We start from the raw sequence: 13146 nt of genomic DNA, 5'->3' as shown, positions 1-13146 counted from the left end.
TAGATGTCTCTATAATGGGAATGGCGATCAGTGCTAATGCGTCATACTAGATACAAACACTTTAAATACAAATCAGCCTACAAAAAATTTGTATGTATTTATGGTAATATGGAAAAAAAATAGTAGTGCACAATAATCAATAATATATTAAAAAAAACATAATAATGCGTATTACAAACTGAAATAGACGTCATATACCCCAGAATTAAGCATAGAATAAAATATTTTACCTATGCTTTTATCATAGATAAAGTCAAATTTTTATTAATGGACTAATAATGTTCTTTTAATTATAACCTGCGTAAATTTTCTAGATTTTTTTTGAATAGGAAGTGTATTCCAATCTAGGTAATTAACTATTATTAATTACTAGGTAATTAATCACCTATAACAGTTAATTACCGCTAGTTCCCATCAATGTCAAATAGTGATATGACTTTAATTGGGCTTTCTTTGATATAGTATACGTAGAATAGAGGGATTTTTAATAATATCGTGTAATTTTTGTTAAAAAGCCACTATTTAGAATAAACAAGAACAACCATTTAATTAAAAAAATATATTTGTACAAGAAGGGATGTCTGCAAGCAATATTACATTTTCTAAAACCGAGAACCTGTTTTTATGGTGCTGACAGAGGTCACAAGTTCGAATCTTGCTTCGTGAATTTTTCCATTTGAATTTAAAAATGTACGCATTACGTTACTTGTTAGAAGAAAGGAAATAGTACTAAATATAACCGAAAAGTTTTAATCCATTTCAACACATTAATGTTAGTTTCTGTAAAGTACCATACCGTATAGTTAGGGAGGCGAATAGGGGAATTTTCGGCAATACTCGAGCGTGGCAGTTTAAGATATGAGAGATACCTTAGACCTAATAGAACAACCTTGTAAAGTATTTAGCTCTATATGTAGTGACGCGCGCCTAGGATAGACGATCAGATTAGTAAAAAAAAATGGATAGTCTGAAATACTCGAGCGCGTCAGATTAAGATATTGGGGGTTGATTTTAGTGTTTAAAGACTAAATTTAACTAATCTGACGATAAGTCCTTGACGCCGCCGAGTTATAGGGTCGCGAACTTGTAAAAAAAAAACGTTAATCCGGCATTCTCGAGCGCGATTTTTTATTTTTTTATTTTGAAGAATATAATCTAAAACTTACTAAAAATACAAAATCTGCCGGTTTCCGCATGACCGGAAGAGTGGAGGAGCCATTTCGTCTTCCTAAGAACGCGTTGCGGCATATAAGTCGCGAACGATACATTATACAAAAAAAAAGTTTAAATAAACAAAAAAGGTAATTTTATTTTACACAAAAAAGGTCTCTTTACATTTTTGTCCAAAGTTAAAACTTTTTGACTTGAAGCATCATAAAAACTCAAACTCCCGGTCAGATTAAGAGAACCCACCAACATTTTTGTCAGATTAAAAAATATGCTTTCAGGATACCGAGATAAACCTCCCCTATGAAAATCTGACGCGCTCGAGTATTTCAAAAAAACTTTTTTTTTTTGCATTTTCAAAAATTCATCGTAACTTATCGTCACGCCGAAATCGTCAGTTTTTTTAAAGGAAGCTTCCTTGGGGCCTACTTAACACCCCTTCCGAAAATCTGACGCGCTCGAGTAAATTTTTTTTTTTTGCATTTTTGACTATATGCCTACCCCCACCACGCAAACCGGCAGATTAGTATACCGTTGTTATCAGAGGCACTCGGGGCATACGTAGTATGAATATCTGACGCGCTCGAGAATGCCCAAGTAATTGTTTTTTTTTAACATTTTTGAAAAACTGTACACGCCAAACCCACCGCTAAAATGGTTTTTGCCATACGAGCTTTTCTTTTCGAAATTATATCTTTCGATTTTGATAGGTCTCGACGGCGCCGTTGAATTACGCCATTTAGATACCTCGCCTCCCTAACTAGTATCAATATTCTCCTCCAACGAACAGAAATCCACATCTCGCCGAAATATATTTCATACTAGCGACCCGCCGCGGCTTCGTACGGGTCAACAAATTATACATAAACCTTCCTCTTGAATCACTCTATCTACTAAATAAAAACCGGCCAAGTGCGAGTCGGACTCGCGCACGGAGGGTTCCGCACCATCAACAAAAAATAGAGCAAAACAAGCAAAAAAACGGTCACCCATCCAAGTACTGACCCCGCCCGAGTTGCTTAACTTCGGTCAAAAATCACGTTTTTTGTATGGGAGCCCCACTTAAATCTTTATTTTATTCTGTTTTTAGTATTTGTTGTTATAGCGGCAACAGAAATACATCATCTGTGAAAATTTCAACTGTCTAGCTATCACGGTTTGTGAGATACAGCCTGGTGACAGACGGACGGACGGACGGACGGACGGACGGACGGACAGCGGAGTCTTAGTAATAGGGTCCCGTTTTTACCCTTTGGGTACGCAACCCTAAAAACCGCATCAAAATCCGTTGCGTAGTTATATAGATCTAAGCATACAGACAGACAGACAGACAGACAGCGGGAAGCGACTTTGTTTAGTACTATGTAGTGATGATAGTGATAGTGATTATGTCTATAAATCTTTTAACTTTGTTAAGTTAAGTTTGTAGCGGCGTTTTCACGTAACGAACCGGTCGCCAAGGACGCTCTCGAACGTCACTGCGGATAAATGATCGGTAAAAACAGCGGTTCTCCTTCTAAGCACGATTTAACATACAACGCTAAACATTACGAGGGGTGTTCAAAATATTCTCGGTATGAGAATGAAAACAAACAAGTACGAAAAGTTTGATATTTTTATTTTTCAATATACTCCCCCCCTATGTTCATACACTTGAAAGATCGATCAATTATTTTTTTTAATCCCTCGTAAAAATATTTTTTATCTTTCGTGTAAAAATGCTCCTCCACTGCCGCCTTCAATGCTTCATCGTCAGAAAATTTATTTCCACGCAGATCCTTTTTAAGATTGGGGAGCAAAAAGAAGTCGCTGGGGGCTAAGTCCGGACTATACGGTGGGTGAGTAACAGTTTTAAACCCACATTCAACAATAGCTGCCTTGGCAATATGAGCAGTATGGACGGGGGCGTTGTCATGCAGAAGCAGAATACCTTTGGTTAACTTTCCTCGCCTCTTTTCTTTAATTACATCCTTTAATTGACGTAGAATGTTAGCGTAGTACTGTCCTGTGATATTTACACCTTTTTCTTTATAATCGATTAGTAATACTCCTTCACAATCCCAAAATATCGTGGCCATGACCTTGCCAGCTGAAGGGATGACCTTGAACTTCTTGGGATGAGCTGAACCCTTAATGTGCCACTGCATGGACTCTTGTTTACTCTCTGGGTCATAATGATGAACCCAGGTTTCATCTCCAGTAACTATTCTTTGCAGCACCTCATCAGGATTTTCACCGCACAGGTCAATAAAATCGGAACAACAAGCTACACGCATGTCTTTTTGAAGCCGAGTCAGCATTCGCGGAACCCATCTTGCACTTACTTTTGACATATTAAGATGGTCATGTATAATATCATGTACGGTACCAATAGAGAGATTGGTTACTTGTGCTATAGATTTTACCTTCACCCGACCATCTTCCAATATAAGTTTTTCCACTTTATCAATATTTTCTTGTGAAGTAGCTACTACAGGCCGGCCAGGTCTAGGGTCATCTTCAATACTCTCCCTTCCGCGTTTAAACTCGCTTGACCACTTTTGAATGGTAGATAAAGAAGGAGCAGACTCACGGTAAACACAATCCATTTCCTCTTTTATGGTTTTTTGATTTTTACCCTGTTTTGTCAAGAATTTTATCACGCATCGATGTTCTAATTTAGTTAACATTGTCAATTCGCACATGATGTTCATGTTTGTTCAGCAATTGCAGAAAAACAAAAGACTATCTCGGTTCGAATTATACTTTTTTTTAATGTCAATGAATAAACCTTAGCGGCCAGTAACGAAAGAAATTTTAGAAGAGGTCGTAAGATATCAATACCGAGAATATTTTGAACGCCCCTCGTATGTTCTTAAATTAAAGTATACTATATCTTTTCTTGGAAAACATATAAAAACTTAAAAATGCGCGTTTTCCCAAAGATACGACATAGCTAGATCGGTTTTTCGCCCCCGAAAACCCCCATATAGCAAATTTCATCGAAATCGTCAGAGCCGTTTCCGAGATCCCCGAAATACATATACAAGAATTGCTCGTTTAAAGTTATAAGATTAATCTGACTACAACGTACTATGTTAACTCTTACTAGGTACTTGTTAAGAAGCTGCTGTGGGGCCTGTGCTTTGAGCTCAAATTAGCAACAAAAAAAATGAAAAAAAAAAACAAACAACATGTAACATTAAATTAAGTATGCACAATTTTAGATGTTTTACTCAAAATATCGTAATTATTCACTAAAATATCTCCTTGGTACCTAATCTATTGAAAATTTCAAACAAATAAATGATAAAATTAGTCGTTTTTACAGCATATGTATTGCATTGTTTTATTTTTAATAACATAGGCTTATCCAATTTATCCATGTAGTTGTAGTGATTATTTTCGACGTGACATAAATTGCTATTCTGTCTCCGATCATTAGTAATGACCTACACTCATTTAAAAAAAATACAGTAAGATCGACAGACTCAAAAAACTACCAATCAATTATTTAGGTATTAATCTTTTTATAAATCGCTGCACAATTGCCGTTTATTACGAGTTGGGTTCACACTTAGTTGCTATTCAATAGTGACCATCTAACGGCCCAATTCGAACAATGATTATAAGATATCACAGCGATACAATACCAGTGTCTCAGTGTCAAAAGTGACATATCTTCAAACAAAAATGTTCCTTTTGACACTGACAGATCGACATCGTATCGCTGTGACATCTTATATGCATTGTTCGAATTGGACCGTAAGTAAACTATGTCACGTTAAGGTCGATGCAAATTACTGATTCTCCGCCATTTAGCAAGACCATAAATAAAGACAGTAAAAATATCAGTAAATTATCATTATTAGTTCGTTTATTTAAATTAAAGTGTCTATTAGAATATATGCCTTGTATATAAGTTAAATAAACATAAAATGTTATTAGTTATAAGTGGAAACTGTTTTGGCTATTAAAATGTTATTAGTTATAAGTGGAAACTGTTTTGGCTATATATTGTGTAAATTAATTATTTTGTTGTAGTATTTTGCCTGTTTGTTTCCCAAGTTTAAATAATAAAAAAACAGTGAATTTAACCTACATACCGACGCGACGACGCTTCGAACTCTTTCCAGCGCTCGTGGTCATAGTCAATGCCATGCTGGCTCGCTGGAACTCCATGAATAACTATCACGGTGACCGAAGACAATATTATAATACGAGTAAATGCCTTAAAAACCAGTTATTAGAGGGTTACTAGTAGAGAGCGGATTTGATGTAACGATCTCAATATTAATATGGATATGACTGGTATAATTTATTATTTTTTCTACACACATTTATTTATTACCATCATAATTTTTGCCCAATATTTCGTCAGGTGACAAGCAAAACTCAATAATTACTAAAAAATATTCAAACAAAATGCAACCTACTTTCAGTATTAATATGGTTCACTATTGCTATGAACTTGTGGTGGTAATTAACGAGTTTTACTTGTCACCTGACGATTTACAAAAGCTTCCAAAAAGGTTTTTACTTTTTTGTTCCGATAAGTTACATTATTTTTGTGTGTAGAAAAAATAATAAATAGTCAATAATCAAATAGTCAAATAGTTAATAGTCAAAATATACTTTATTCATGTAGGCCTAGCAACAAGCACTTATGAATCGTAACATACTTATAAATTATCTTAAGCTAATTATCAGAGCAATTTATTGATGTTATTATTCCATAAGAATATTGGATAATTATACAAATCAAATTAAACACAAATTAAATTAAATTAAGAATTTCACAAAAGGATCGTCAAACATGAAAAAAAAATGTATAAAAAATACTAGTCTAGAATGTTTCTACAATAAAATCTAAATGTCAAATAAATAAATAAAAAACACAAAAGAAGTATATACATCGGAATATCAATTTCCTCATCATTAATCAAATATACCTAAAAAATAATCATTTCGAATAACAATTAATCCCACCAAATTATACCAGTCATATCCATGTTAATATTGAGATCGCTACTTCAAATCCGCTCTCTAGTTATTAGGTAACTAACATAAATTATATAAAACATATTTAATCAGATGCTTTAACCAGTTTAACTGCGACATAGCAACCGAGATCCGATATTATAATTAATAACTACCATGAAATCACCAAATTCTATACTACTTACAACCATGGTCCACAAATTATCTTACATATGTCGCAGTCAATTGATCAAAACAGAGATTTGAACAAATCTCTAAGGGATATGATCAAATCACGCAGGATGTTAAAATGGCGAATCCATAATTATCATCATTTCTCCAGAAAAATTTAGTCATTTGATCAAATCACTGACTCTGTTTAGTGAAAAGACAAAATCGGCCAATAAACGCGAAACGCTATTTCATTTCACTAGATTTGTTTACGAATTTGACAAAATCCCTAACCAGGACAGTAAGTTGACGAAACGAACTCAAAAAGTCAACCAGTTTTGTCATTTCGCTAAACAAGTCTAGTAAAATGATAAAGTCTCAACTGGAAGACCATCTTCCAATCACCATATACCATCTTGCTTTTGTAATTTCACTAAACCAGTTCAGAGATTTAATCAAATCACCATATACCATCTTCCAGTTGAGACTTTATCATTTCAATAAACCTGTTTAGCGAAATGATAAAACTGGTTGACTTTTTGCGTTCGTTTCGTCAACTTACTGTCGTGGTTAGGTTAGGTTAGGGATTTTGTCAAATTCCTAAACAAATCTAGTGAAATGAAAAAGCGTTTCGCGTTTATTGGCCGATTTTATCTTTTCACTAAACAGAGTCAGTGATTTCGTCAAATGACTGAATTTTTCTAGGGAAATGATGATATGGATTCGCCATTTTAACATCCTGCGTAATTTGATAATATCCCTTAGAGATTTGTTCAAATCTCTGTTTTGATCAATTCCCTGCGACATATACATGTAGTCATGTATGTGTAGTCTGTCAAGCCATTTCAGTCAGTAGAAAAAATCAGCAAATTTAAAAAAAATTGATGCGAAGGGTTATTGTCCCATAAAAAATTAAAATTTTGCGCCTTTTTCTTCTGACAAAGTTGTTTGACAGACTATACATATCAATCAAATGTTGTTTTTGGCTTTAGTTTGAGTTTTTATTTTATTTTATAAAAATATATAATGACCTACACATTCAAGTAGTACCATATATTCTTTTTTATTTTAGACCATAGTTAGAAGTTAATAGCGTTGGTATTAACTAAATTACCTAGAAGCCGCTTATCGTAAGGATTTATTAAGTAAAAAGTAAATGTTATGAAAAAAGGAACTAATGCTTGCAATGTACGTCAAAAGGACTGGTTCTATGACTGTTTTGTCCTTCAGTTAATCGTCAATATATGTGATTGCTTATTTTGCAGCACATTTATAGAAGAAAATATAGGTAAAGCTTTAAACAGAAAATGTATATATATCTAATATTAAGTTTAAAAACATATTTTTAAAAATAAAGATTTAAATATTGGATACGAAAAGTAGTAATATAGCTATATAAATGACTAATCGACCTTAATCGTTTGATAACGTATTGTAAGCTGTACTTTACGGAGCTGGGCGTGCAATGACTGACCAGATACTATAATTTATTTACATATTAGGATGGTATATTGTTATCAGTGAAACAGCATGAAACCAACTGCCTATACATAGATACTATACCTTAGATACTAGTTTCGCGAATTGATAACAGCGATAACGCGTATTTTGGTGATTATTCTTATATTTTATGCAATAGTACTACGATAAGAACATATTGACTATAAAGATATCATCATGATGATCCTTATCATTATCAAACATGACTTAGGATCAACTTTTCGGGAAAATATATCGACACATCATTCCGACATCACTATTTTGACTAATTAAAAGATGGCAACATCGAAAAAAAGTAAACAAACCAAAATCCGGGCCAAATTTCGAACGCACGCACTTCGTATTTGTAATCAAAACAAATACTTTCACTTAAATATAAACACAATGTTTTGGCACAGAACTCGCGTTGTAAACTATAAAATAAAAGTAGTGATTTTTATTTTTCGGAGTGACACCGAGTTAGGTCTCACGAACGTGTTTTAAACGCGAAGGTTAGATACCTACTACCTATTTACCGCCATTTCTGGCACCTACTAACGCAACTCAGCCGATCAAATCCAAAACGACGTAAGTGTCTATGACACTCGCATACAGATATTACTTATTGTTTCAACATAATATAGGTGGCGTCATTATTAATCGAAAGACCTCCTAATTTTATTTGCCGATAACCAATATTTATTGCTTTGGATTAGAGTCGATTATTATATGACTGATCAGTAAATTAAGTTTGTTTGTTTACCAGCACAATAGTCAATAAACAACTTTGTTAGAAGATTGTAAGAAATATATCATTTTGTGACACATAATCTCACTATACAACCTTGCGGAAAGAGAGGAGTTGTGGAATATATGGGGCCATAGAATAAATAATAGTACAGAAGATTCACTCTAATACGCGGATTACACTCTCGCGCGAGGCACGAGACGAGCCGCGAGCCGCGCCACGAGACGCGAGTCCACCGCTTACACTCGCGTTCGGCTTGTCATTCAGTTATAGTTATAAACCTTATGCCGTGCCGTTAGTGTTTAAATTATATTAGCTCGACGAGCTTGCGAGCCACGAGACGAGCCGCGAGCCCACCGCTTACACTCGCGTCTCGTGGCGCGGCTCGTCTCGTGGCTCGCGCGAGAGTCTAATCCGCGCCTATAACAAAACGCGTCTATTACGACAGATATGGCCGCTAGGTGGCGCAAGCGCGAGCAGGCGTCCGTTCCGGAGCGGTGCGCGGCAACTACTATGGCTAAACACCAAAATTGGTGTGGGCCGCGTGTACTTGTAGGTTGTAGGTACTTGTAGTGACGTAACGAAATCACGGAGTGAGCCACGCCTGGCGCAATTCATTCCACAACTCTTCTCTTTCCGAACAGACTAGGTATAGTTATAAATTATAATTATGAATAAATATTTAAATATAAACTTTTGATGGGCAGAAATTTTACCTAGGAAGCTGTTTTTGTTGATACTATATTGATAGTCATCAATGTCATCATAATACTCATAATGATAATTTTGGAAAATACGCGAAACCGCCTGCTGCTAACACATAACTATAATTTCCAAATTCGTGTTAATTAATTCGCTTAGCATCAGGCGCATATTATATCCATACTAATACTGATACTAATATTATAAATGCGAAAGTGTGTCTGTCTGTGTGTTACCTCTTCACGCTTAAACCGCTGAACCGATTTCATGTCGGAAATCATTCTCAAAGAGGGTGAAAATGAAAAACCCTCTTTTTAATTTATATATAACTTAAATGTGCTAATTTATATTTTTAACAAGCAGAAACGTCTGCAACCGATGCTATTAAGCTTAGAACAAATTTTAAAGTGGAAAAATTGACTGTCTTCGGTGTGACTTGAACTCACGGCCTCTTAATCGATACTCCAGCGCTCTGCCATTTGAGGCAAGCAAGCAAGCGTATAGGAGCGGCCTTAGTGCACGCTGCTCACATCACGCGTGAGCCCACAGCCACGCTGCACGCCCCGCCGAGCGAGCGTCCACTCAGGCCTTACACTGACTTACTTGAGTTTACTCCGCTTCTCGGCCAACGCGAGCTGCTGGGCTATGGTCATCTTCGGCTTGAGATTAGGAGGGGGGGCATTGGGAAAGTAGTCCCCCCCCTCGTTCGCCGGGCCCTCATCGTCGTCCTCACCCACGGTGAACCCTGGCTTGCCCTGATGACAAAAAAAATTGGGTTAATCAACTTTTTCTTGTCGTTGCTATGGTTACGGTCTCCTGAGTCACTCTTAAAACTCTAGGTTTTTCGTATTTAAATTAACCAAACTTGCATTTTATGGTAGTTATAAGACCATCATGGGACATCTACTGAGCATGTTAGTAGAACATGGTACAGCAGTAAGCTTAACTGCTTCTTCTAACAATTTATGCTACTATTGTCTCCTCGCTGATGGACAGAATAACAACAAGAAATAGTTGACCCATTTGCTATCTAGCTGAATTTAATAGTTATTTGTTTTACACGGGGGCAAAGTTGTTGTTTAACCACTCGTGCTAATATTGATACCACAGAGCAAGCGAAAGATTCCAAAATTGAACCACGAGCGTAGCGAGTAATATGATACTGAAATCTTGAGCGTTGCGAGGGTTGCAAAGAGGGTTAAACAAAATATTAACTCTAATTAACATATCAAACAAAAACAAACCAAATCAAATCCAAATTAATGTTATTAAATATCTATCATGCAAAATCATAATTTTAAAGTCAATTCAACCAGAAAACATAAGAAAACAACTCAAAATTTGCATTTGATTAAGTACTTTGCCTAACATATATCATAACAGTTTCAGCTGAATTTAAACAATATTTGTAGTAGGATACCTCTTGGTAAGTATAGCATGCGAGAGAGAGAGAGAGAGAAATAGTAGAAAGAGAGGCGGGAGGCTTTCCCTGTTCCGCTCCAACACTCGGAGCGGCGTGCGCATCCACATCATAGGGTCTACCGCGAAACACGAAAATCTAAATTTCGTTATCTGCCTATCACTCTTGCAGAAGCAGGTAACGAATTCCGATTTTCGTGCTTCGCGTTTGCCCTCCTAATAGCCGATTTAAACTCTCGCGCGAGCCACGAGACGAGCCGCGAGCCGCGCCACGAGACGCGAGTGTAAGCGGTGGGCTCGCGGCTCGTCTCGTGGCTCGCAAGCTCGTCGAGCTAATATAATTTAAACACTAACGGCACGGCATAAGGTTTATAACCGAATGACAAGCCGAACGCGAGTGTAAGCGGTGGACTCGCGTCTCGTGGCGCGGCTCGCGGCTCGTTTCGTGGCTCGCGCGAGAGTCTAAATTGGCTATAAGAGCCTACCGCGAACCACGTTGGACGTGTTGCCTCCCTGTCACACTTACGTACGAAATTGCAAGTGCGACAGAGAGGCAACGTCGAACGTGGTTCGCGCTCTATTTAAATTCGCGCCCGAGTGTGGAGGGGGCTTAATAATCGCGTAAGACACTCACATTCTGTTCAGGCAAGTCCTCAGAGTCGATTTTCTCAAAATTGTCGCTCTCGCTCGAGGAGCACCTAGCCTGCTCCTGGTCGCTCATCCTCTGACCTGCAAACAAAATTTACTGTCAAATACAACTGTACAGCCAGCAGCAGAAGTTACTAAGCGGGCGAGGTGTTCAAAATTACCTTTACACGCTCTTATTCCCTTAACAATAAAGTCGGGTCAAGATCATTTTGAACACCTGGCCCGCTTAGCAACTTCTGCCGCTGACTGTACGTCAGCCGATCGTAATATCCGCCAGATCAGGAAATTCCTAGGCATATCGTGTCACGTGAAAATCAATGTTTCGAGCAAAACAAAGAGGCACGGCCGTACCATCCTTTTCTGGATTAATATATTTCTGAAAATGTTATCATTTTTGCTTAGCTATTAACGGAAACATTTATTCAACATTCACCCTAAAGAAAGAGACAAATGTCTCCCGCCTGTAGCCATCTCGCTCGCCCGCTTTCTTGGAGCAATTTTTTTTCGACTCGCCCGCACTGTAGAATACACAGCCTATAAACACTCAAAAAGCAACCCTAACTCTTAAATATAAAGTCTAAACTCGTCTGTGCTGTGTAATGCAATACCCAGCATTTCATCACGGAGGTATGGTATGCCACGGGAATGCTTTAATGGAAATAATGGAAAATAGATAGGGAATGGTAATCGCTCTGCAACGGTCTAGAGGTGATAGAATTTTCAGTATTTACTCGTATATCTGGGAGACCGAGCTTTGCTCGGAAAACATGCGAAAACTCAAAAATGCGAATTTTCCCAGATAAGACCTAGCTAGATCGATTTTTCGCCCCCGAAAACCGCCATATAGGAAATTTCATCGAAATCGTTAGAACCGTTTCCGATATCCCCGAAGGCCCGAAACATATAAAGTATGTATTTTCCGAGCAAAGCTCGGTCACAACGATGGGTAGATTGCAATGTCAAGCAAGAATATCGAGATTTTTTTTTGACAAAATGCAGAATAGGTACAGATACAGACGATTTACATTCAACAATGTAAATATTCAGATTTTTCATAATTGCTCCATAAGTTTATCTTCTTTAGTTTTGCCTATAACAATTAAGCATTTCGGCTGAATGAGGCCGGCCCGCGGCCCTGATAAGTTTGGCGCCAAAAAAAAGTTCATCATCGTTTTTTTTACAGTTTTTTATGGCCTGGATGCAAGTCCTTTAAGCCAAATTCACTATCGCTGTGCAAATGTCACGCTAGTGCGAGGAAAGACCGTAACTTATCGAGAAACTTGACCGTCCTATCGGTTATCTCGAGTCAAATGTCAAATGTCAATTAATGTTACGCATTCGTGTGAAGGTGACATCGGACACGATATCTGACCAAGGAAGTGAAATAGAGGGCAAATGAGAGTTTTAGCTTTTTGTTTGATACATGTTTGTGTTTCGTGGTGAACTGTCAAATTAGCCTTCCTTAAGCATACATTTTGGGTGCGGGAGTGTCTTCGTCTTACACTACACTACACTAGCCAAAAATAGGTTGTTTTTGTTTTTATATGTTCTTTATTTCAAAATAACTATACAATATAAATATATGAAGTAGGTAATGTGCTGTACACTACACCAAACACTTACAAATCAGGAATATATAAGTTTAGCCTGAGAAAGTAATTATTATATTAAAAAAAATAGGTAAAAACCGGCCTTGTGCGAGACAGACTCGCGCACGAACGGTTCCGTGAACAGTTTAGATTACTTTAAATGATTAAACAGATTTTTTTGTCGATTCGTTTTTGGATTTTTTCAAAATGGGGGAGTCATGGGCATTCAGGAGGTCTATTTATTTATTACAAGGATATATACAA

The 13146-nt window shown here is 36.9% G+C and overlaps 1 protein-coding gene across 1 annotated transcript in view; it reads right to left on the bottom strand.

Annotated features, from left to right (window-relative positions):
* The window catches only part of LOC134660497 (acetyl-CoA carboxylase), a 126403-nt gene that overhangs the window by 109510 nt on the left and 3747 nt on the right, over positions 1–13146 (bottom strand). Inside the window, exons 2-3 of the mRNA XM_063516267.1 lie at positions 11280–11374; positions 9830–9981 (exon numbers count right to left, since the gene is read on the bottom strand). Of these exons, the coding sequence (XP_063372337.1) occupies positions 9830–9981; positions 11280–11374 (247 nt within the window). The remainder of the gene's footprint in view (positions 1–9829; positions 9982–11279; positions 11375–13146) is intronic.

Source organism: Cydia amplana, chromosome 27 (genome assembly GCF_948474715.1).
Source record: "Cydia amplana chromosome 27, ilCydAmpl1.1, whole genome shotgun sequence".
Lineage (NCBI taxonomy): Eukaryota > Metazoa > Arthropoda > Insecta > Lepidoptera > Tortricidae > Cydia > Cydia amplana.
This window is presented reverse-complemented; position numbering and strand designations above follow the sequence as displayed.